This window comes from Montipora capricornis, unplaced genomic scaffold, assembly GCF_036669925.1.
Source record: "Montipora capricornis isolate CH-2021 unplaced genomic scaffold, ASM3666992v2 scaffold_491, whole genome shotgun sequence".
NCBI classification, from domain to species: domain Eukaryota; kingdom Metazoa; phylum Cnidaria; class Anthozoa; order Scleractinia; family Acroporidae; genus Montipora; species Montipora capricornis.
The window spans coordinates 20,001-42,500 of NW_027180229.1; the positions used below are offsets into that span (position 1 = coordinate 20,001).

At 41.3% G+C, this 22,500-nt stretch overlaps 2 protein-coding genes across 2 annotated transcripts in view; both read left to right on the top strand.

Moving 5' to 3' along the window:
* Positions 1–2,641, top strand: part of LOC138036604 (uncharacterized) — a 3,578-nt gene extending 937 nt beyond the window's left edge. The window contains exons 2-3 of the mRNA XM_068882739.1: positions 27–686; positions 883–2,641. Coding sequence (XP_068738840.1) covers positions 27–686; positions 883–2,641 — 2,419 coding nt within the window. The remainder of the gene's footprint in view (positions 1–26; positions 687–882) is intronic.
* A 2,671-nt stretch (positions 2,642–5,312) lies between these two features.
* On the top strand, positions 5,313–6,389 carry LOC138036606 (uncharacterized). The gene is made up of 2 exons (XM_068882740.1): positions 5,313–5,606; positions 5,892–6,389. The coding sequence occupies exons 1-2, from the start codon at positions 5,313–5,315 to the stop codon at positions 6,387–6,389; spliced, it is 792 nt and encodes a 263-aa protein (XP_068738841.1).
* Positions 6,390–22,500: the final 16,111 nt, after the last annotated feature.

Consider the following 22,500-nt stretch of genomic DNA (forward strand, 5'->3'; position numbering starts at 1 on the left):
CGTTCTGACCTTATCTTCAACTACAGCAAATCAGCTCCTAAACTGTCCAGCGTTGAGGCTCTTTCGATCAAACTTAAACTCGGTAATTCATGGCTTATGGTATGTGGTGCCTACAGACCTCCCAGCACTCGCAGATCAATCTGGATGGAAGATCTTTATAAGCTTTTCGAACATGCTTTGTCCTCCTGTGATGACCTGCTCGTACTGGGTGAGCTCAATTGTGATCCACTTCAGCCTCTAAATAGTGGCGGCGAGGGCAGTGATCTGCTGGATTTATGTGACATTTTCAACCTGGAATGCCTTGTGAATGAACCCACTCGTGTGGCTCCTACCTCTAAGACATTAATTGATGTGATCCTTACCAATAACAAAGGTAGATTCCTGTCAACGGGTACCCTTGAACCGCACATTAGTGATCATAGATTGATTTATACAGTGATGAGAATCTCTCTTGCTCGTAAACGATCTAGAAAAGTCACATGCAGAAGCTACAAAGCCTATGATAAAGAACGATTTGTGTCTGACTTGACTACTGTGCCTTTTCATATTACGTCAATCTTTGATGACATCGATGACCAGGCCTGGGCTTTTAGTAAACTCTTTTCAGACATTGCTAACGAACACGCCCCTATTAAGCAATTTCACATCCGTGGGGGACAGCTTCCCTATATGAGACCCGAATGGAGGTGCGCTATCAGACATAGAAACAGATTATGGAACAAACACAGGAAATTAATTGGTTAATTGGTTGGCCTACAAGCGACAACGAAACTTGTGTACATCTCTGAGGAGGAAAGCCATAACTGGTTATTTTCGTCATAAAACAAATAACCTATCATCTGACCCAAAGGAATTTTGGAAGCTTTTTGGCCCTCTCTTCAGCTCTAAACAAAGAGGAACTAATGATATCACTCTTTTGGAGGATGATATATTTATTACTGACAAACAACGTATAGCTCATATTTTCAATCAGTTCTTGACTCATGTTGCTGATAATATCCCTGAACCTGATCCATCTCTGTATGGCCCAGATTTTCTCCATCACCATAGTATCAAAACCATTACTAGCCTTATGGACGGTAATCCTTCGGCTGACTTCTGTTTCAGCAATACTACTCCTGCTGTTGTTACTGATATTACCAAGTCATTACCTGCTTCTAAAGCTATCGGTCATGATGATATTCCCACAAGGCTGGTAAAAGATAGCATCAGCATCTTAGCAAGACCTCTGTGTACTCTCTTTAACTATTCAATTGCCAGTAACTGCTTTCCGACTTGTTGGAAGTTTGGTCAGGTAACGCCAGTGTTTAAGAAAGACACCGAATACCTCAAGGAAAATTACCGACCCATAACTGTTCTTGTCACCTTTAGCAACATTATGGAGCGCATTCTATCACAACAGCTCGTTAACTTCTTTGAGGAGAAATTATCACCATACTTATCTGCTTACCGTCGGAATTACAGCTGTCAGACTGCCCTGCTGCGCATTTTGGAGGAATTGAGAATTGCCTGTGACCACAAGTCTATCGCTGCCATTGTGGGTATTGACTTAACAAAGGCTTTTGATTGTCTTCCACATGAACTTCTATTAGCTAAGCTGAAATCTTATGGTTTATCTAGCGATTGCTTATTATTGTTAAAAAGCTACCTCACTGATCGTTTTCAGAGAGTCAAAATTGGGGATACGTTTTCTGACTGGACAAGGATAAATAGGGGCGTTCCACAAGGGTCTGTACTAGGACCACTATTATTTAACATTTTCATAAATGACCTTTTACACATTTCATGCAGTTCTGAGATTAACACTTACGCTGATGACACACAATTTTTTACTAGTGGCCAGGATCCTGTCACTATCCAACTTTCAATGCAGGCTGACCTTCAATCTGCCTCCGAGTGGTTTCAGTCAAATGGCATGGGTCTTAACGTCGACAAATGTCTTTCAATGTGGGTTGGATCCAATAGTGAAGATCTTCCATTGCAACTTAAGAATAGGAACCTGCAGTTGAGTTCCTCCATGAAACTTCTGGGTATTACGATTGACAATGCACTAAATTTCCATGAGCATGTATCCGGACTAGTTCGCAAAGTCAGTAATCAACTCCAAGTGCTTAAACGACATAAACGTCTAATACCAACTGGTGCTAAGAAACGTCTATATGAATCATTTACATTATCACATCTTAATTACTGTTCCGTTATCTGGCTTCATTGCGGCAAAAAGAATATTGATAAACTGGAGAAAATTAATGAAAGATGCCTCCGCTTTGTCTTCAATGACCTTCATAGCACTTATGACGAATTATTAGACGACATTAACCAGCCTTGTTTACAAGACCGCAGGATACATGATATGTTGACTCTCACTTATCGAGCACTTAATGGTAACACCCCTGTATATATTAAGAATCTACTCAACGTCAAATATACTACTTATAACCTACGAGGCCAACATCTTCTCAATGTCCCTAGGGTTAATACCACAACCTATGGCCTACATTCTTTCCGTTATTTTGCTTCTAAACTCTGGAACTCGTTACCTAATTCACTTAGAACCGCTCCTACGACCAATGCATTTAAACTAGCTGTAAATCAAATTAAATTTGATCGTGATTGTTGTCCTTTTTGTAATTTAGCTTAACATTATATCTTATTTATTGTACATTATTGTACATTATTACATACATGTGAATATGTATTTATTTATTATGTACAATAATTCTTAGTCTATTTAGTTTATTTTATATATTATTTTATTTCTTCGAAGATATTAGCATAATTGGTTGCTATCTGTAATTCGAAGTCAAATAAAGGTTCTTACTTACTTACTTACTTACTTACTACCTCACTCACTAGTACGTAATTGCAGTGGGAGGCGCACAGGATTTCTCCGTCTTCTCAACAACACGTCTTCGTTTGAGGAAAGATTCAGCAGATGGTCCGATAAGGAATGCTATATAGAATGTGAAAAAAAAAAAACGATTGTAAAGGCACCGAGAAATTATTGCGGGCTCAAGCAGAGCCCCCAACCACAATCTGGGAGTCTGTTCAAAATTTATGGCGAGAATTCTTCTTCCAAAATTACCCAGAGTTCCCTGGATGTAGGTGATCTTCGAAAGGTCAACACGTGCAGGCGGCAATTTGTTCACGTGATGGCTGTCAAAATATTATCACAGCTGAGCAGGGACCTGCAGAGATGAGTTCGCGTCGTTCGCATTGAGCTAAAACTCCTCGCATTGAAAACGCCATTGTCTCATCAGATTCAAGATTGTGACCTTTTGACATAGTAAAGGTGAGTTTTACTCGACGTCTAAATGCTATAGGTTTACACTGGAGCTACTGTTTCATTTCCCGAACAAATATGCTGTTGTCACATGGCACAGCTTTTTCTTGTAAGGATAAATTAATGTTGGTTACATCCGGGACCCTTTTCGGCATGGAAACCAGGGGAAAAACGCCCTCTTGAAATTCAGTCTTGTCAGCAGAAACTTTATAATATGGATAGGTTACAGCCACCCAGTGCTTTAGCACTCACTGGAAATTTAGCAGAGAATTGGCGGCCATTCAAACAGCAATTCGAAATCTATGAGATCGCCTCAGGTTTGGCTACAAAAGATGGAAAAGTTCGAGCGATGACACTGCTGCACATGGCCGGATCGGAGGCTCTGGCGGTTTACAATACGTTTCAGTGGGATGCGGATGACAATAAAAAGAAAGTCAATAAGATTATGGAGAAGTTTGAGAGGTATTGGAATCCACGGAAGAATCCAATCCAAGGAATCAACTGGAGGGTGAGTCGATTGATGTCTACGTGACAGATTTACGAAACAAGGCACCAAGGTGTGAGTTTGCAGACCTCAAGGATGGATTAATTCGTGGCAGGATTGTTTGTGGTGTAAATAATAATACAGTGAGAGCTCGACTTTTCAGAGAGTCAGAATTGAGTCTGGAAACGTGCATTGATATCGCAGAGCAGCCGAAATCAGTTCAGCACACCTTACACCTTAATTGAGTTTTTGACTGAAGAAAAAGTAGTATGTGTGGTGAAATCTAGTGAGGAGACGGACATATCGGTAACCAAGAAAGAAGAGAAAGAGAATATGAGAGCGGGAACAGCAGGTATGAATTTGTGTCAGTTTTGCAGATATCGCCACAAGAGAGGCTGTTGTGCAGAATTTGGAAAATTTTGCAATGCGTGCCACAAACAACATCACTTCGCCAAAGTGTGCAGAGCAACCACAAAAGAAGTTCACACAGTTGGTAACGAAGGTGCCAGAGATAAACAGCCATTCTTTATCGGTACTATTGGATCCAAACAAGTTGCAGACAAAGATTGGTATGTAAATTTTCAGATCAATAATTGTACCGTACCATTTGCTATTGACACTGGAGCTCAGCTATTGTTATGTGATGCCAAGAAGTGCCTGTAATGAAGCTGGTATAGTAACCAGTGGCAGAAGTAGATCAAAATTGTTCTCTTATTCAGGTCATGAAATCAAAACATATGGAAAGACTGACGTGGTAGTTTTGTACTAAGATCGATACCATGTGATGGAGTTTCAGGTGGTTGACGGAGATCTCATGCCAGTTGTGGGATTGAAGACTGCCACAGAGTTAAATCTAGTAACGAGACTGTTTACCATCAGGTGAAGGAGTGATGGAGATACCCAACCTGAAATACTCAAGAGGTACCGAGGTCAGTTCGGTGGTAATGGCACTCTTGAATATGAGATAAAGATTGATGCAAGTGTCACCCCGGTAGTCCACCCGCCAAGGCGAACCCCATACATGTTAAGGGACAAAGTGAAAGCTGAACTGGTCAGAATGGAAAGAATGGGCATCATAACTAAGGTTGAACAGCCCACAAAATGGGAGAGTCCGATTGTAGTAGTGAAGAGGCCAAATGGTGATGTTCGCATTTGTCTTGATCCGGTGGATTTATATAAGGCGGTGAAGAGAGAACATTATCCACTCAGAACAGTGGAAAAAGTACCACCAACTCTTTCAGAAGCCATGGTTTTCTCAACACTGGATGCCACATCGGGATTCTACCAGACCAGGCTAGCAGAGGAAAGCACCTGGCTTACCACGTTCAACACACCTTTTGGCAGATTGAAATTTGAAAGGTTACCGTTTTGTTTTGAAGTCAGTCCCTGAAATATTCCAAAGAGCAATGACTGAGATGTTTGAGGACATAGATCAACGTGAGGTGATAGTTGATGACTTATTAGTGTGGGGCAAGAATGTAGAAGAGCATAACCTCACTTTGGAGAAGGTGTTGCAGAGGGCAGAGGAAACTGATTTGAGGTTCAATGAGAAGTTTTAAGTTCCACAAGCAAGAGGTCACACATGTGGGACATGTGTTTGGAAGTGATGGCTTGAGGCCTAGTCCAGACCAAGTTCAAGCCATTTTAAGTATGCCAGTACCTCATGACAAATCATCTCTCCAGAAATTCATGCGTATGGTGCACTACTTGCATAATTTTATTCCTCATTTAGCTGACATCAATAAGCGTCTAAGAGAGCTACTAGAGAAATCAGTTGAGTGGCACTGGATGAAGAGGCACCAGAAAGCATATGAAGAATTGGTTAATAGCATCATGCAAGTACCAGTTCTGAAGTCAATTATGTCAATGTAGATGTCACAGTCTCGAAGGATGCATCCTCGTAGGGTCTTGGTCCCTGTTTACTACAAGGAATGCAGCCAGTGGCTTATGCTTCAAGAGCATTGAACAGTGCAGAGCGTAATTACGCTAAAATCGAAAAAGAAATGCGTGCTATTGTATGTGGTACCAACACTTTCACCAATACATTTATGTGAAATCAAGTGTGAAACCGAGCACAAGCTTCTGGAGAGTTTGTTTAAGACGCCATTGTCTAATTCACCTCAGCGCATTCAAAGGATGATGCTTCGAGTTCAACACTATGACCTCAAAGTCAATTATGTACCTGGTAATCAATTGCTCAATGCAGATACCCTAAGCCGAGCCAGTCAGAGTGAGTCGACATTAAGCACTGAAGAGTTTGAAGTACATTTACTAATCAAGATCTCGAAGCAGAAAGGAGACGAATGGAAGAGAAAGACTGCTAGTGACCCAGTCTTGTACCGATTTAGAGAAGTAGTTTTAAGTGGATGGCCAGAGAATCCGGCAGAATTGGCTCCACAGTTAAGAAAGAACTGGAACTTTAGGGATGACCTGTGTATTTGTGATGGCTTACTCATGAACAGGGATCGTCTTATTCCGCCCTCTGGCTTGCGCAGTGAGATACTTGACAAGATCCATAGCAGCCATTTAGGAGGAGAGAAATGTCTCAACAGAGCCAGAGAAACTGTCTATTGCATGGGCTGGAGTATGCGAGCAGATCAAAGAGAAAGTGGCCAAGTGTGAAATTTGCAACAAGTACCGAAACTGCCAAGTCAAAGAGCCTTTGTTACCCCACCCGATACCCAATAGACCATGGCAAGTTTTAGCAGCAGACCTGTTTGTGTTGCCCCAAGGAAAATTTGTTGTGCTTGTGGATTGTTTTTTATTTATTTATTTTTTTCTTTAACAATACTTACTATAAGTACAAAAAATACTAACGATCCCTACCTACAATACTTATGATACTTACGATCCCTACCAGTTAATATTCCTAGGGGAATAACTTAATTAGCCCCAGGACTCCACGCGTTGGCCAGCTTGTCAATTTCAGTGTAATATGATCGTTTTGTTTAGCTCGTTTTTTCGTTCGAGTCCTTCGTTCAATGTGTCTCCTTTTCTTACCTTTTCTGCATGGCTTCTGCCACCGGTAAACGCAAGGTCAAGGCACCTACCTTACCGACGGGTTTTGTTTACGACCTCCCTTCACTGAGTCAGCCGCCTCACAGCGCTCCAAGTGCAAAAAATTCGCCTCAAGACGACCTCACTCTACCACGTGGCTCGCCGGTCTCCATGCCGGAAAATTCCCAGGATTTGGAGCTACTCAAACTTCAAATAGAGAAACAGCGTCTGGAAATCCAAGTCTCGGAACTGGAAGCTCAAGCCAAGGCCCGATCGCTATCGTCTCTTAGCAGTGTTAAACGGGCAGTGATTCCTTTGCTCGACACCGTTCATTCCGGACACAATGCCGGTAAGTCCCAAGGTCAACTTGACCACAACACACGTATCACTAATCCGCAAGAATGGCCTCATTTGCATGTCCCATTTGGTCTTGCCAGGAAAAAGTTTAAAGATCTTACAACTTCTGAATTTGTTTACGGTTATTTAGACATTGTTAATTCCGAACCACCTGAGAAACAAGCTGTCATGACGCGACATCTGATGTCCTTAATGCATCTCGCTTCAAAGTATAATTGGCCCGCTGTTCTTTCCTTTCACGCCGCCGTGTTAGATCGTATCGAGGCCGGCCTCGCCAACTGGGGCGATGATTTCAGCGAGATAGCGCGATTCAACATCACAGAATCTCAGCGACTTCCCAACACAACACCGTCAGCAAATAATGCCATAGTCCCAGGTCCCAGCAACCGCTCACGGTTATATGGCCGCGAATGGAATCGCACTGGCACTTGTCACAACACCAGTCACCAGCCGGGTGTGGAACACATCTGCACTTACTGCAAACTCTCTGATCATACTATTGCATCTTGTCCTACTCGACCACCGCCTTCTTCAAACCGTCCCACACCACCCACGTCTGATTGACTAGTCATCTCTCCTAACTCTCCCGACCACTCTCCATTATCTTCGACCTCACCTTTTGCTCCGTTACCTTCGTCCGAAGTCTCGCCCGTTTCCGTTTTGCCATCTGGTCAGCCTTCGCTCTCCAGTTCCCGTTCGTATGCCGCCGTTGCTCGCCATATCCTTTGCTCCAAGTCGTCCTACCCCAACGCCTTCGGAGCTCGTGTTCCCGTTCCTTCGAAATTGAATATTCCTTCGCGGAAATCCGCTCTCGACAAGTACTCCGATTCTGTAGTGGCCCTTTTTCTTGCATTTGGTTGGCCCATCAACTACCGCTCCAGTTCCATTCCTACACCTTCCAAATCTAACCACTCCTCCGCAATCCGTTTCCCAGATGCTATTAACTCCTTCATTGCAGCCGAAATTTCTCATGGGGCCACTGCTGGACCATTTCTCCAGAACCCTTTCCCGTCCCCGCTGCAAACCTCACCGCTGCAAACTGTCCCCAGAGATGACTGTAAGCGTCGCGTCGTTTTGGATTTGAGCTTTCCCCCCGGAGCCTCCGTTAATGACGGCATCCCCAAAGACTCTTTTCTGGACGAACCTTTTCATCTTTCTCTTCCTCGCTCTGCCGACTTTGTCAATCTCATCATCGCCAAGGGCCCAGGTTGTTTCCTTTTTAAGAAGGATTTGAAGCGCGCATATCGTCAAATCCCTGTTGATCCTAGGGATTACAAGTTACTCGGTTACCACTGGAATGACCTTCTATACTTTGATCTGGTTCTTCCCTTCGGCCTTCGTTCAGCCACCCTCGCTTGCCAACGTACTACCAACGCGATTGCGCACATTTTCTATTCCGTTTATCATCACCAGTGCGTGAATTACATCGATGACTTTGGTGGCGTAGAGTCCTCGCACGACGACGCTCTTCAAGCCTTCCAGGAACTTGAAACCCTTTTCAACCGCTTGGGTCTGGAATCCTCCCCGGGAAAAGATTGCCCTCCTTCAACTAGAATGGTTTTCCTCGGCCTCATTTACGATACTGTTACTATGACTCTGGAAGTTCCTGAAGACAAGCTGTCATGTGCCTCCGCCCTCATTCGTCTTTGGCTCAGTTCCCCACGCACCACAAAATCTGATTTACAGTCACTCATTGGCAAACTTTCCTATATCTGCGCCTGTATCAGCCCCGGAAAAATTTTCATGCAGCGAATGCTTTCTGACCTCCGTCGCCTACCCCACAAATCTTCCCGCTTCATGCCCAGTTCCGCCCTGCTAGCCGATCTGCGCTGGTGGAACGAGTTTCTAGCCGTTTACAATGGAGTCTCTCTTTTACGTTCCTCTCCTTGGATTGACACGACTGTTCATTTCTGCACCGACGCCTGCATTTCCGGCATTGGCGGTTTTTTCGACGGTCGTTTCTTCCACTCCTCTTATCCACCTTTCATCGACACAGCCTTGCTGTCCATCGCGTCGCTCGAAATGTTAGCTGTCATCGTGAGTCTCAAACTGTGATCCGAAGAACTGCGTGGCCAGCGTATTTTAGTACGAACTGACAATCAAAACACTGAATATGCCATCAACACCGGTCGCTCACGTGTCCCTTTTGTTCAATCCTGTTTACGCGAACTTTGGTTTTATGCTTCCCGTTTTGATTTTGAGCTTCGTGCCCTTTATATCCCGGGTCACCAGAATACCATTGCTGATTCTCTCTCTCGCTGGGACAATGATCCACAATATCAACACATTTTCTACGAGGCAGCTCATCTTCATTACAACACCTTAACGGAATATAGTTGCTCGTTTGATTTGTTTCGTTTTGACTGCCAGTGGTAATCACCTCTTCATTTTTTTTTTCGTATTCCAGGTTACCATCTATGCGATTTACAGCATCATGTCCATCGAATTCAAGACTTCGCCTTATCCGCAGCCACCAAGCGAAACTATCACTCCGTCTGGAACACCTACCTTAACTTCTGCGACTTCAACAAGCTTCAACCCTTCCCCGCTTCCCCATCTACAATTGCCGCGTTCATCACTCTAGTCAGTTTCTCCTGCGGCGTCTTCACGTCTTCTGTCACTTGGATGCTTCAGCCTTTGACGACATTCATGTCAAACTGACGCAAAAAGGTCTGGAGAAGTCCATGATTCACATTCCCCACCGCAAAGCTCCTCTTACGCCGTCGATTTTGTTTCATTTCCATGCCCACCTTAATCTGCGCGACTCTGCCCATTTAGCCTTGTGGTGCGCCCTTCTGGTTGGTTTCTTCACCTTTTTTCGCACAGCCAATCTCGTTCCTCAGGCGTTCGACAGTTTCTCTCCACAACACGTCTTATCTAGAGGTAGCGTCCACTTCAACGATTCTGGCGCCTGTTTTACAGTCACCAGAACCAAAACTCGGCAAGCGGGTGATACAGCCCTTGTCGTTCCAGTTCCCCTCATTCCCGGATCGTCCCTCTGCCCAACCACCGCTCTCAAGTTATTACTGAGGATGGTTCCTGCCCCTGACGCTTGTCCTCTCTTCACTTTCGCTTCTACCTCGAACCAACTCACCTGCATTACGGCGAAGTCCCTCAACGACGGTATCCAGCATTTAGCGTCCCTTATCTCTTTGGATCCAAAGGATTTCTCTGGTCATAGTCTTCGTCGAGGCGGCGCTACCTTCGCTTTTCAGTGCGGTATCCCAGCAGAGCTTATTAAGCTTCAAGGAGACTGGCGATCTGACGCTTACATGTTGTATTTATCACTGCCTTTAGCCAACAGACTCGTGCTCACGCAGATCATCGCTGAGCACATTCAAACCTTGTAGTCGTAGTTTGGTATTTATAATATTTTATCACTTATCTCCCTTGCCATACCCCTCTCGCACTCTCCTTTTTCTCCTTTGAATCTGTTTGGGCATCTTTCTCTCTGCTTGGGGTCTCCTCTGGCCCCTTGGGTCTCTCGGTTTTTCATTAAAGATGCCGAAACAGATTTTCTGTCTCGTTTGTCTTTGTGTGTTGCGTGAGGGGTGTGACAGGAGATAATTACTTAACAAACCAAAGGGTATTAATTTACACCATACAATACAAAAAAAAAAAGACAAAACAAATCCCTTTGCAACACAAACAGTAATTAGGTTCTTTCAATTACAAGTCGTAGGACTGTACTGTGAGAGGAATGGGTGGAAGCCTTCTATTTTAGGACAAAGACTGCGTGTTCTACAGGTCCAAATGTAATACCTCGCGACCAAAAATAACAAGTAGTGATTCTTGTTTTGAATTAATTGAGGCTTTAGACCAACAACTCATGATAGTGACAAGTCTAGCGTAGGAAGAGCTTTGTCACAGATCAGCCATTCCTTAAAAGCTTCCCAGAAACGGGACGTTACAGTGCAAGTCCAGAATAGGTGAATGAGTGATTCCTCTTTCCGTTGACAGAAACTGCAGAGATCGTTATCAATAAAGTTTATTTTTTTCAGAAAATTATTGGTGGCTAATCGCCTGTGAAACAGCTTAAATTGAAATACTAGAAGTTTAGAGATTTTGGTACATTCGAAGGGTTTTCGATACACGATGACCCAGTCCACAGTTTCGTTTGGTTCAATTAGGCAATCTGCTAACCACTTCATCTGACTATTCAAGGGCTGTTTTCTTTTTTTTTCCACAAGCTTTTGGTACACTATTCTGTTTGGTTTATTTGCCATCAGAACTTTTTCACTAAACGTATTGTAGTCCGAAACTTCGCTTAGGTTTTTCCCATTGGTTGTTTCCCACAACTGCTTTATAGCCGAGATGACTCCAAGAAAAGACAGAAAACTTGGTTTAAATCCATAACGGTCTGAGAAAGATAAAAAAGTGGTCTCATTAACCATTAAATCGCTGACAACATGAATTCCCTTAGTAGCCCATAGTGCGTAGTATATTGGTTTATTTTCGACTTGTACAAGAGAATTGAACCAAAGAGGCTGTGACCGTAGCTGGGTGACAGAGGACATGCAATATTCAAAAGTAACTTCTGACCAAATTTGCAGTATTTCTTGCAGGAAAACGTCCGATACTTTTCCAACTTTTAACAAATCTTTTTGATTTAGATTACCCCTAAAAAAGGTAGCACCACCGAGATCTTGCAGTTGCAGGTAAAAAAAAAGTTTCCATTTTCCGTGGTTAATTGGTCGAGGTATTTCTTAATCCAAGTTGCCTTCAAAGCCTTGCTAAAAATCTTTACATCAACCATCTTTAGTCCACCCTGTTCATAATCACTAATCATAGTATCACGCTTATTAAATAGGACAGCGACTCCGCTCTGATTACTGGCAAGGCCACTAAAGGTGGTTGTATATCCCCATTCTGCAGACCACATGGGATTGCTTTTTTCAGAACAGTGCACTTCTCGGAGCATATAGATTGAATACTTTTTCTTTCTTAGCCAATTAAAAACTTCTCGTCTCTTCAAGCTGTCCCCCAGTCCTCTCACATTAAGAGAGCAAATACTGAGATTCATTGTTGATTACAAAAGTAATGCGTGTTGCAAGCCAGAGGGATTAGAGTGTGACAAAAGTAACAAAAGATCCAAATTGAAAAGAAAAATAGCACGAAAAAAAGAAAAACTAACATATTTGAAGAAAAAGTAATGGATCGGAAAATTACACAAAGAACATTAACACATACAATAAAAACCATTGTAGAGTGGACTCTTGACATCTTCGATTGTTATTCATGAAAAAGGGTTCATTAACAGCCATTTTGAAAAACTAAGAAAAAAAATGCAAATTGACGGGGTTTTCTACTGTTGAAAGAAGAAGAGAAAACATCACAAAAGATTATCTTAGAAAATCTGGAAAATTTTGATGGTTGTACTTTTCATTGTGGATGAATAAAAATCTTCCGACAACTTTAGCATCACGTATTCCATGCTCATTCCTCGCTTTCAACATTGCTTTGATCAAAATTTTGCGCTCTTCCTGAATAGCTTTAGCAAAGTCCTCAGTTATATAAGCGTCCGTATGGTTACCTGAATTTTTAATCTTTGATCTATTTTTCCAGACTTCATCGCGGTCCTCACGGCAGTCCTCACAGTGCTTGTGAATTGTTACTCCAAGTATTTTGAACTAACACAGTTGAAAGACGGTACAAGTACCACACTGATCAATTGTCTACAACAGCACATGTGAAGGCATGGAATACTAGAAATTCTTTATTCAGATAATGGTCTAGAGTTTATAGCTACTTACCAAAGAGCTTTTAATATAGGTGTGTCGTAATCTGGAATAGTCTGACCATGTCCATAGGCTAAGCAGGCCACAAATCTTAAATGCTTTCAGTATAGTAATTAGCTTTCCTGTTTTTAGCAGTTGTTAATTCGAAGCATAGTTGGAGAGCACTGTAATTAGTGATTGGATTCCGTTTTAAAATAGAGGATTGATGATTATGATAATGACGATGACCCAATTCAGCCAGCTGGTCGGCGGTACATAATAGTGTATGGTATTATTCTTTTGTTTGTCTGACTTCAGAAAGGGGAACATTAATCAAAAATAAGAAGTAATTTGAATAACCTCTAGATTTTTCTTTTGAAGTACATAAGATAGATGTTTTCTATGAAATGTTTCCATAAAAATTATCATAGGGGTTATTTTTTGTACTAAAGCTTTGCATTCTTATTCCGGAGTAAAGCAAATCAAATGCACCCCTAATGAGCCGTACAAAATACCATCTAATCTTAAACTGCACTTGGATTCAGCTCACATTTACAAGAAAGCAAAACATCAATAATTTTTCCTGTAAATGATTAATTTCATGGCTGCTCCTCAAGAAAGTTCTATGAATGCTTCAAGAAAGTAAAATAAATGTGAAGGTTATTTTTGTGAAAGAAATGAACTTATAAGGTCAAAACCCTTAAACCAAAGATATATGGTATCATGACCTTCTATCCTCCAGCTATTAAATTCAGTATCAATCCATTGACCACACGATTTTACTCGCCTACTGATTATATCCCGGTATGTCCTAGGGCGTTTGAGGGTACATCGAGTTAATATTTTAAGAATGCCTGACTGAGCAGGTTTTAAGCTATCTCAAACAGGTTATGGCATGCACTGTATTTCTGTTTACAGTGACAGATGAGGTTCCAGATGAATCACTAAGCTCCCTCCCACCACTTGCTCAGATGGTTCAGTTTGTGGCAGGACATCCTTATCTCCCTTCTTGTAAGTTAAGCATGAGATTCACCACTATGGTATACCCAGATGCAGACTCGTGTTTTTTTAGTCTGGCCCTACCAACCATCGACAACAGTTGTCACGATTTCAGGAGGACTATGAATACTGCGATTACGTGCCAGCATCTTGGTTATGGAAGAGGATAGAACCATTTTCAGTTCAAGCGAGAATGTATGAAGACTTTGTGGAGTGCATCTGGTCTGTTCAGTGTTTACCTTGATCCTTAACAAATTGTTTGTTCCTGTTCCTACACGTTGATCTTAGACTAACGAACACCATAATTATTATTGTGGTCATAAATAACTTCTTTCCACTTTATGCATGCAACATTAAACATTATTCTTGTGTAAGTTGAATAGAGCTGATCTCACAGCAGTTGATGTTGAACCCATCGGTATTTAAGCTACCAACATTTTTGTTGACATTAACAACAATGATCTTTACTGGAAGATGATTGAGATTTGGATATTCAGTATCCTGAACAGCTTTCTTTGTCCCCTTTTAAATGAAGCTGTATTTAAAGTAACTCATTGGACATACTTCTGTACGTACATGTGAGTCACAAATTATTTTGTGCCATGTTAACAATGTACTGGTCATAAAAATATAATTTCAAATAAACATATCAAAATAGTTACTGTTTTACTTGACCAAGCTCTTGCTTTAGCAAACATACAGGTTTGGGACGTTATTTTCGTTACTAAAGGGGGTGGCTTTTAACTATCAAACCATTGCTATGGACCCATTCCTATAGTCATTTCTCGAATTCCTTAAACTCTACAGTTATCTTTATTTGCCAAGTGTGTTCCATTTAACATTCCTTTGTCGGGTTTGACTCACAACCATATTTGGAAAAGCATGTGATTAAAACAGAAAATGCCTAAAAACTCAGCGACTTAGCTAATAGTATGTTTAAAATTTCACAAATTTTTAACGTAACAGTATGAGAACATTTTAACACAAAATCTGTAGCATGGATTTTAAAAGGAATTATTTCTCCAAAAGAATTATGATGTTGTAAGGCCCTCCTCTGATACACTTTTCAAACTATCAGTTCCAAAGAGACGAAAAATGATGGGACTTTTCCCATCCGATGAACAAACTGCCTCTTCCTTTCGTTTCCTGAGACCTTTTACCTGTTTTTCTCTGAAATGCACGGCAGAGGACTGGGATCAGTTGCGCATGCACCTTCTGATTTAAGTGATATCAGATTTCCATTGAAAAAGTTACTGAAAAGAACCATCATCCATGCAACCTATTTTAAGGGCTCTTGACTAAAAACAGCTTCCTTAGCAGCCATGGTCTTTCTTTTATTTACTTAAGAGCCACCCCTCAAGATTATCAAACGATGTTTTCTCTGTTGCATGTTGATCATGAGTACGAACAAGACAGAATGACACTCAGCAGTTGATTACAACATGAGTGTTTTTCTTGATCAAGTAGGCCATCCTTTGAGTTCCTGTGGCTTATAGCCGGCCCAAAAGAAATTTGTAAAAATAGTGCAAGGAAATGAAGGTTTACAAGCAGGGTTCTCCACAAGCTCTGGCGACTGGCAAAAATCGCCATCTACTCAACCTGGGCTTAACGGCTAATCAGGGAAAATGTACATGGATTTTTGGGGCTGGCTTGGCAAGGTAAGCAATTTTCGCCTGCTACTTGAAATTTTCCTCCGTCTACTTCAAATTTTTGGGAGAACCCTGTACAAGAAAGACTGAAATAGCTTGGTAACCTTATGGTGTGCAGCTTAGTTGGGTGCCATAATTTCCACTATCTTAAAAATGACCAGCCTTAAAACTTTGAACAAATTTGGCCTTCATGTTTTGCAATGATATGAAAAGACCTACTTTTTAAAATAAGCAGATCTAGTAATTCTGTTTAAAATATAAGCGCTACACGGCCAACGTTTGTATAAACGTAACCTTTCCTTTTACTTGTACATGTTTATTGCCGTGCCTTTAACATCTTCAGTTCCCACGGCCTGCTCCCGTCTGACCTTGTAGCTCAGTCGGTAGAGCGGCGGAGATCTAACCCCAAGGTCGTGGGTTCAATTCCCACCCTGATCAGAGTTTTTCTCTGTCCTTGTGTGGGCCCAGTTCCATCAGTAGGGCTAACGCCCACATGGTTCATATGGGATAAAAATCTAGCAGTTCACGTTACACTACACATTTTCAGAAATGAGCTTTGCAACTTTCGAGAAATGGGTCTCAAGGCCTTCAGTGATGCAGATAAATTTAAAGTATCTGGTTCATTTCCATTTCTGTGGGGAGGTAAAATGTACCATCTTCATTGACAAAAGACAGTTACCAATTTTGTTTTATATTTGAGATGTAAATTCAAACGTCCAGGGGCTTTCATTGATTGTAAACTCTGCACTGTTTACAGTTTAAACTTTTTTTTAACAACTGTTTACCCTATTCGTGTTCCCTTGCATCTTAAACAATGTTTGCAGAAATACAGGGTCAAAGAACCCCAGTGCTGTTCAGAAAGCAATTCCTTGCATGATCATCAGCACTCACACTGAGAATGCTTATTGGATTTCTTTTTCTCTCTTACTGTGCAAGTCTTGAGAGTACTGCTAAGGCTATCAGGTAACTCATGATTCCATTCTCATCCAGCGACACTGCAGAAATTTCCTGTCTAAGTCTTAGTTCCTCAGCGTCTGACAACATGGGAGATTCTGGAATAGTTAATGCCTGATTTCTTTGTACAGTGGAAAAAGGGCCCTCCGCCTCAATACCAAACTCCTTTACATGTTCACCCTCTACAACATCTCTGACAGCAGATAAGTTAGAGTTGCGTAAATGAAGCATGCCTTGTGTCCAGAGCTGTCTTGGACTATACTTTGATTCACTGGTGACTGGATGATTATTCCACTGTTGCTTTAATTCATATAGTGCTGCATTTATCAAAGGTAGAAATGCAAAGTGCAGGGCATAAAGATGAATCTCGTCATTAGGGTCAAAAGCTTGCCTACTCTCCAAAAAAAATAAGTATATTCAGGAATCTGGATACCACAACTCTGTTAACCTCTTGCCATAAGCGTTCAATCTGCTGATTGTGTACTGAAGTACAGTCGAACCTCGATTATCCGGACTCGTTGGGACTAGAAGAAAGAGTCCGGATAATCAAGGGTCCGGATAATCGAGAATATGAATATTAATGAGGAACAAAAACTGATTAAATTAAGAAAGCGACATTTAATCGTGAAACAAAACATTCACAAATCGTTTCGAAAAAAATGTGGTCCACACCTTTACTGTTCGTTGTGAATACCTGTACACGTGTCGGCAAACGTCATGATCTTTTCCTTGCTCTTGCGGATATCAGATATCTGCCGTTTACTAACGTCATATTCAGTTGACGAATTAGTTTCTTTTTCTTCTTTCTCTAATCGCAAAATTATAGCCTGTTTATCTTTTATCGAAAGAACAGATCGCTTACGCTTCAAGGACATGATGATCGTGAATAAACATTCATGACGTAATGTAGCTTGTTCGCCAAACGAGCCAATCAGAACTCATTCGAAAGTTCTTCATTAGTTACGATGTGTGCGCGCTGTTTTATTTTGCTTTTTGAAAGCGAAACAAACTCGCCTTTACTTCACTTTTCAACGCTGTAGTTTTAAAAAGAAAACGGATCTTGATTATGACTAATAAATATTCATGACAAAATTGGGACCACAGAAAAAGTCCGGATAATCGAGAAATCCGGATAATCGAGGTCCAGATAATCGAGGTTCGACTGTACCAGCTATGATGCTTCCCCGGTTCAGCCCTCTGGTTTGTATCATAAACCGTTCCACTTCAATGTTTTCCAAACCCCTGTCCCTTCGCACTCTTGATGAAACATTATAATGTTTTGTAGCTTCTCTGAATAGTGCAAGTACAGTACTTGCACGATTATTTGTAGATGCATGCAGATAGACTACGAGTCTGGAAAAACCATAAATTCCACCATGTATCACGAAGTGATAAGGCTCAATCAACTTGTGATCGCCGTCAATATGCCTATGTGATGATGAAGAATTCAAACAATTTGGTCTGAAGGCTGGAGGAGTCCGGTCAATAAAGACTTACTTTTTCCTTGTGTGCACAAACTAGGCTAGTTTTCTATTTTCCTTTGTTTTGTAACAAGTATGCAGCGACAACGGACGAACAAATTAACAATAGGTCTCCTCCAGGCTGGGAAAAAAATGACAAATGTACCCCTAAAGTGGAGATGGTTAGTCCCGGGAAAGAACTTTTGTTTGCAATTCCTCCCTAAGTGAAATAGCCTCCCACACAGTGGTTTTTAGGGGAGTTGCATTCCCCTCTTCCTCACCTTGTACATCTCCCCTAATAGCAACTGGAGGGGGGGGGGGGGAAATAAGTGAAAATCCGGTTTCAAATAATTATATTTTCTAAAGTGAGAAAGTCCATGTGCATACTTTCTTTCAACTGGTGACAATTTCCACATGCTGAGGCCCCCTCCTTTCGTCACACAAACAGGTAGCAAAACATTTTGTTACTAGCAACACCTAAGGCAAACCTTACAAACCAGCTGAAAATATGCACTATAAGGTCCGTACAGAATCAAGCCCTTTAGTTGTGAAGTGTTTAACCGCAACACAAAGACTACGTAACTATCTATTATCAACATCCGTATTGCATAGGGAAGATATCATTGACGTCACCTATTGTCATTAATGTGCCAATCAGAGCTTCATTGGCTGTGGAAATGAAGGGAATTTCGTTCCTGTGGTTGGCACAATTGAGCCAATGTTATACCTTCCCTATTTTTACCTAGGGTAAACCCTAGTGACCTGATTAATTCCACCCCCTAAACTTCACCTCCCCCCACTCCTCGCCCCTCCTGTACAATAATACAAGCATCACTACCCGCAAAACATTTCGCCAGTACTCGGAAAGTAAGCATTTAAACATAAACTTGATATGTGCGATGAATGATTCTTCGTGATTGTCGTAACACTGATGTAACAGGATCAAGTCGCTGGAGAGCTTCAATAGACCATATTCGTATTCTTGGTATTGGACTGGAACTAGCTTGTAATGGAGGCTAATGCGGGGAAATATATTAGAAAGTATTTGCATTTGAAAAGATTCCCCCGCATTAGCCTCCATTGCAAGCTAGTTCCAATACCGACAATACGAATATGTTCTATTAGGCGACGCCTTTGCACTCTTACGCCCCTTGACCTGAGAGCTCCTTGCACCAAACCAACACCTGACTGTGGAGTTATCAAGATAATGTTTCTAATATAATTGTCCTGTTCTTCGTCAGGAAGAGACGAAAAATTACTGTGGCCAAGTGGCATACCAAATTCTTGAGTCGTTGACATACAAAGAATTCTAGCAATATCTACCAAACGAAACCCCACGCCTTTCAGAGTGAATGAATTTGCTCTTGCATTATTTCGTACCTTGGCCTTCCAGCATTATCTGATCTTGTAATAATAAAAAGGGTTGAATCCTCCTCCATGCTAGTCATTTCTGCGTCAATCTGATGATCATGATCACTGTAGAGTGTTGTCAGAGATTCCAGTTGCCTACTAATTACTTCGATCGAACGTTCCAGATCTCGAGTGAGTTCAGTTTCTTCACCAGAAACCGACTCCCTTACTCTGCCATACATCACGCGCAAAGTGCGTTGATACTCTTCAAGGCGCCTTCCAAGGAATTCTGCAAGACCACCATTGGAATTCTCTTGACGACATAATTCACATTGCTGCAAAAGGGAAACTAAACTTTCGAAAAACTCGGCCGCATTTGGAGCGAAGAACAAATTGCCTGCCATTATTAATGTCCAGTCCCCCCTCGAAAATAGAATTGATTAAAAGCTATTCTCTCCCTTCTTGATTTATAAAACAAGCATCTTGAATTGAAATCATCGAGCTTGATATTCGATGCGCGGGCCTTGAATACATGAATTGCACAACAAGAGAAGTGACATAAATTGCGAGGAATTTGATTTGGTCAACAAACAAGCTAATGCTAATTGTTGTCAACTAGATTGTAAATTGTGCAAGTTGTTTTATTTTTTAGCGGACATTTTTTTAGCGGATATTTTGTCACGTATGGCGTAGTATACGAACAAGGATGAGTTCATTTCACCTGCTAAGAAATTAAATTAAATTAATTAAGCAGGTTTGCACCGCCTGGAATTTGAATGCATAACCAGCCACCCAAACAACGAGGCTCTAAAGGAGCTTTAACCTTTTATGGGTCAAGCACTCCAAAGGATTCATTAAATCATAATACCTAAGCCACGTCTCTCTTCATATTCCATAAAAACAAACCCTTTCGTAACTTCAGCCATTCAGGATCTCTTCACAGTAAGAGGTAGGTGTTTTGTTTGATCATATCTAATCTTACTTGCAGCAACATTCTCCGGGTTTTACACATTCTAGAAATCGATTGCCTCAGATCTACCATATATTGGTACAGTACCTAGTTATACAATCCTCCAGTTTCTCGTATATTTCGTGTTGCAATTCAGAGTTCTGCCTCAATAATGATGATCGTAGCTCAATGACAAGGATTGGCAAATTACATTTACATGTAGTTTAATTCACGAGACGACCATTATTGGAGACTGGGACTGGACACGATGGAGTGAAGACATGTTGTGTTGTGTTCCGTACTGAGTAAAACTTGTTTTTGAATTTGACTAAGTCTTACGTGTTATTATACGCACTTTATGTCTGGTGCAAGACCTAGGTCAAGAAAGAGATTAGGAAAAGCAAGAATTGTTGAACCGGGGTTAAAAGAAAAGCTGCCGAAGGAAGGGTCGGACATGAGGGCTTTACCCCGTTGTAAGAACCCACAACTGACGTCACTCCCATATCCATAATTACTAACATCGCTTATAAGGTTGATTATTGGGTTATTGGATTGATGGATCGTTGGTTCGATGGGTTGAAGGTTCGTTGGTTCGATGGGTGTGTGGAAAGTTCGATAGATCGTTGGTTCCATGGTTCGTTGGTTCGATGAATAAGATGATCATTGCATCGCTGGTTCGTTTGATGTACAGACACATATTCAGACACATACAACAAGGATACGTTACCTTCGCTGACCTAGCATTGTCTGGGCTCATTCCTGCCATTTTTTGCACGATTCGGTTTTTTTTTACAGCCTTGTGAGAAATATCTGGGTTGCTTCTGTAGGTAAACCATCACAGTCTACGTCATCAGATCTTCACCAAATTCATTCCGTAACATGGCATAATTAGCCAAATCATATTGTAAAGCACATGAATTACAGAACCAGATCAACAAACAAAACGTTCCCATATAACAATTGACCATCCACAAGCAATGCTACCGTCTCCTACACACTAGGCAAAGACACACGTTCACCTGTCCAGGCCCACAGATCCATACCTCCACATGTCCATATGTCCACACGTCCACACGTCCATACCTCCACATGTCCATATGTCCACACGTCCACATGTCCACACATTTACACGTCCACATGTCCACACGTCCACACATCCACATGTCCACACGTCCACACGTCCACATTTCCACGTCCACATGTCCACACGTCCACACATCCACATGTCCACACGTCCACAACTCCAGATTAATTAATTCTTTTCACGTGCCCACAATCCCTTGAAACGACTTTGTACAGTGGTGGAGAAGATGGCGAACACGAACATATTGTAAAGCACATGAATTACAGAATCAGATCAACAAACAAAACGTTCCCGTATAACAATTGACCATCCACAAGCAATGCTACTGTCTCCTACACACTGGGCAAAGACACACGTTCACCTGTCCAGGTCCACAGGTCCACACCTCCACATGTCCACACGTCCATACCTCCACATGTCCATATGTCAATATGTCCACACGTTCACACGTCCACATGTCCACACATTTACACATCCACATGTCCACACATTTACACGTCGACATGTCCACACGTCCACACGTCCACATTTCCACACATCCACACGTCGGATCATTCAACTCTTGTGGTAAACGAGGGAAAGATGACTCAATAAAGAAACGAGTTCGATGCATATTGTGAATGACACCCAACCGCCTATTCGTTCTTTTGATTTTAATACCACTCGATTGTGTAATTGAGATTCGATTATACGATCGAGTAAATCGACATTCGATTATACCATCGAGTAAATGAAGATTCGATTATACGATCGAGTAAGTCGACATTCGGTTATACGATCAAGTAAATCCAGATTCGATTATACAATGGAGTAAATCAAGATTCGATTATACGATTGAGTAAATCGAGACATGGTTATCAGGTTAGAACCGCGAAAAACGAAAAAATGAAAAAAGGAAAAGAAAGACTGGTCGAAAAAAAGAAAAACCAACAACAAAATGAATTAAAATAAATAATAAATAATAAAATATATAAATCAATATAATTTAATATAAATTAATAAAATACAAAATAAATACATAACAAAAATAAGAAAGAAGGAGACTATAAGAATAGAAAGAAAGAGAGATAAGTTTGAGAGCGTAAGAAAAACAGAAACATGGAAAGAAAATGAAAGAGGAGAGTAGAAATAACAAAGAAAGACGAGACGAAAGAAAGATAGAAAAATAAAGCGTAGTATAAAAAGGAAAGAAAGAAAGAAAGAAAAAAAGAAAAGAG

Coding starts and splice junctions, on each gene's coding strand:
- LOC138036606 (XM_068882740.1), top strand. CDS start 5,313: ATGAGAAGTTTTAAGTTCCACAAGCAAGAGGTCACACATGTGGGACAT. Junction 5,607..5,891: donor TGGTTAATAGCATCATGCAA/GTACCAGTTCTG, acceptor AATTCACCTCAG/CGCATTCAAAGGATGATGCT.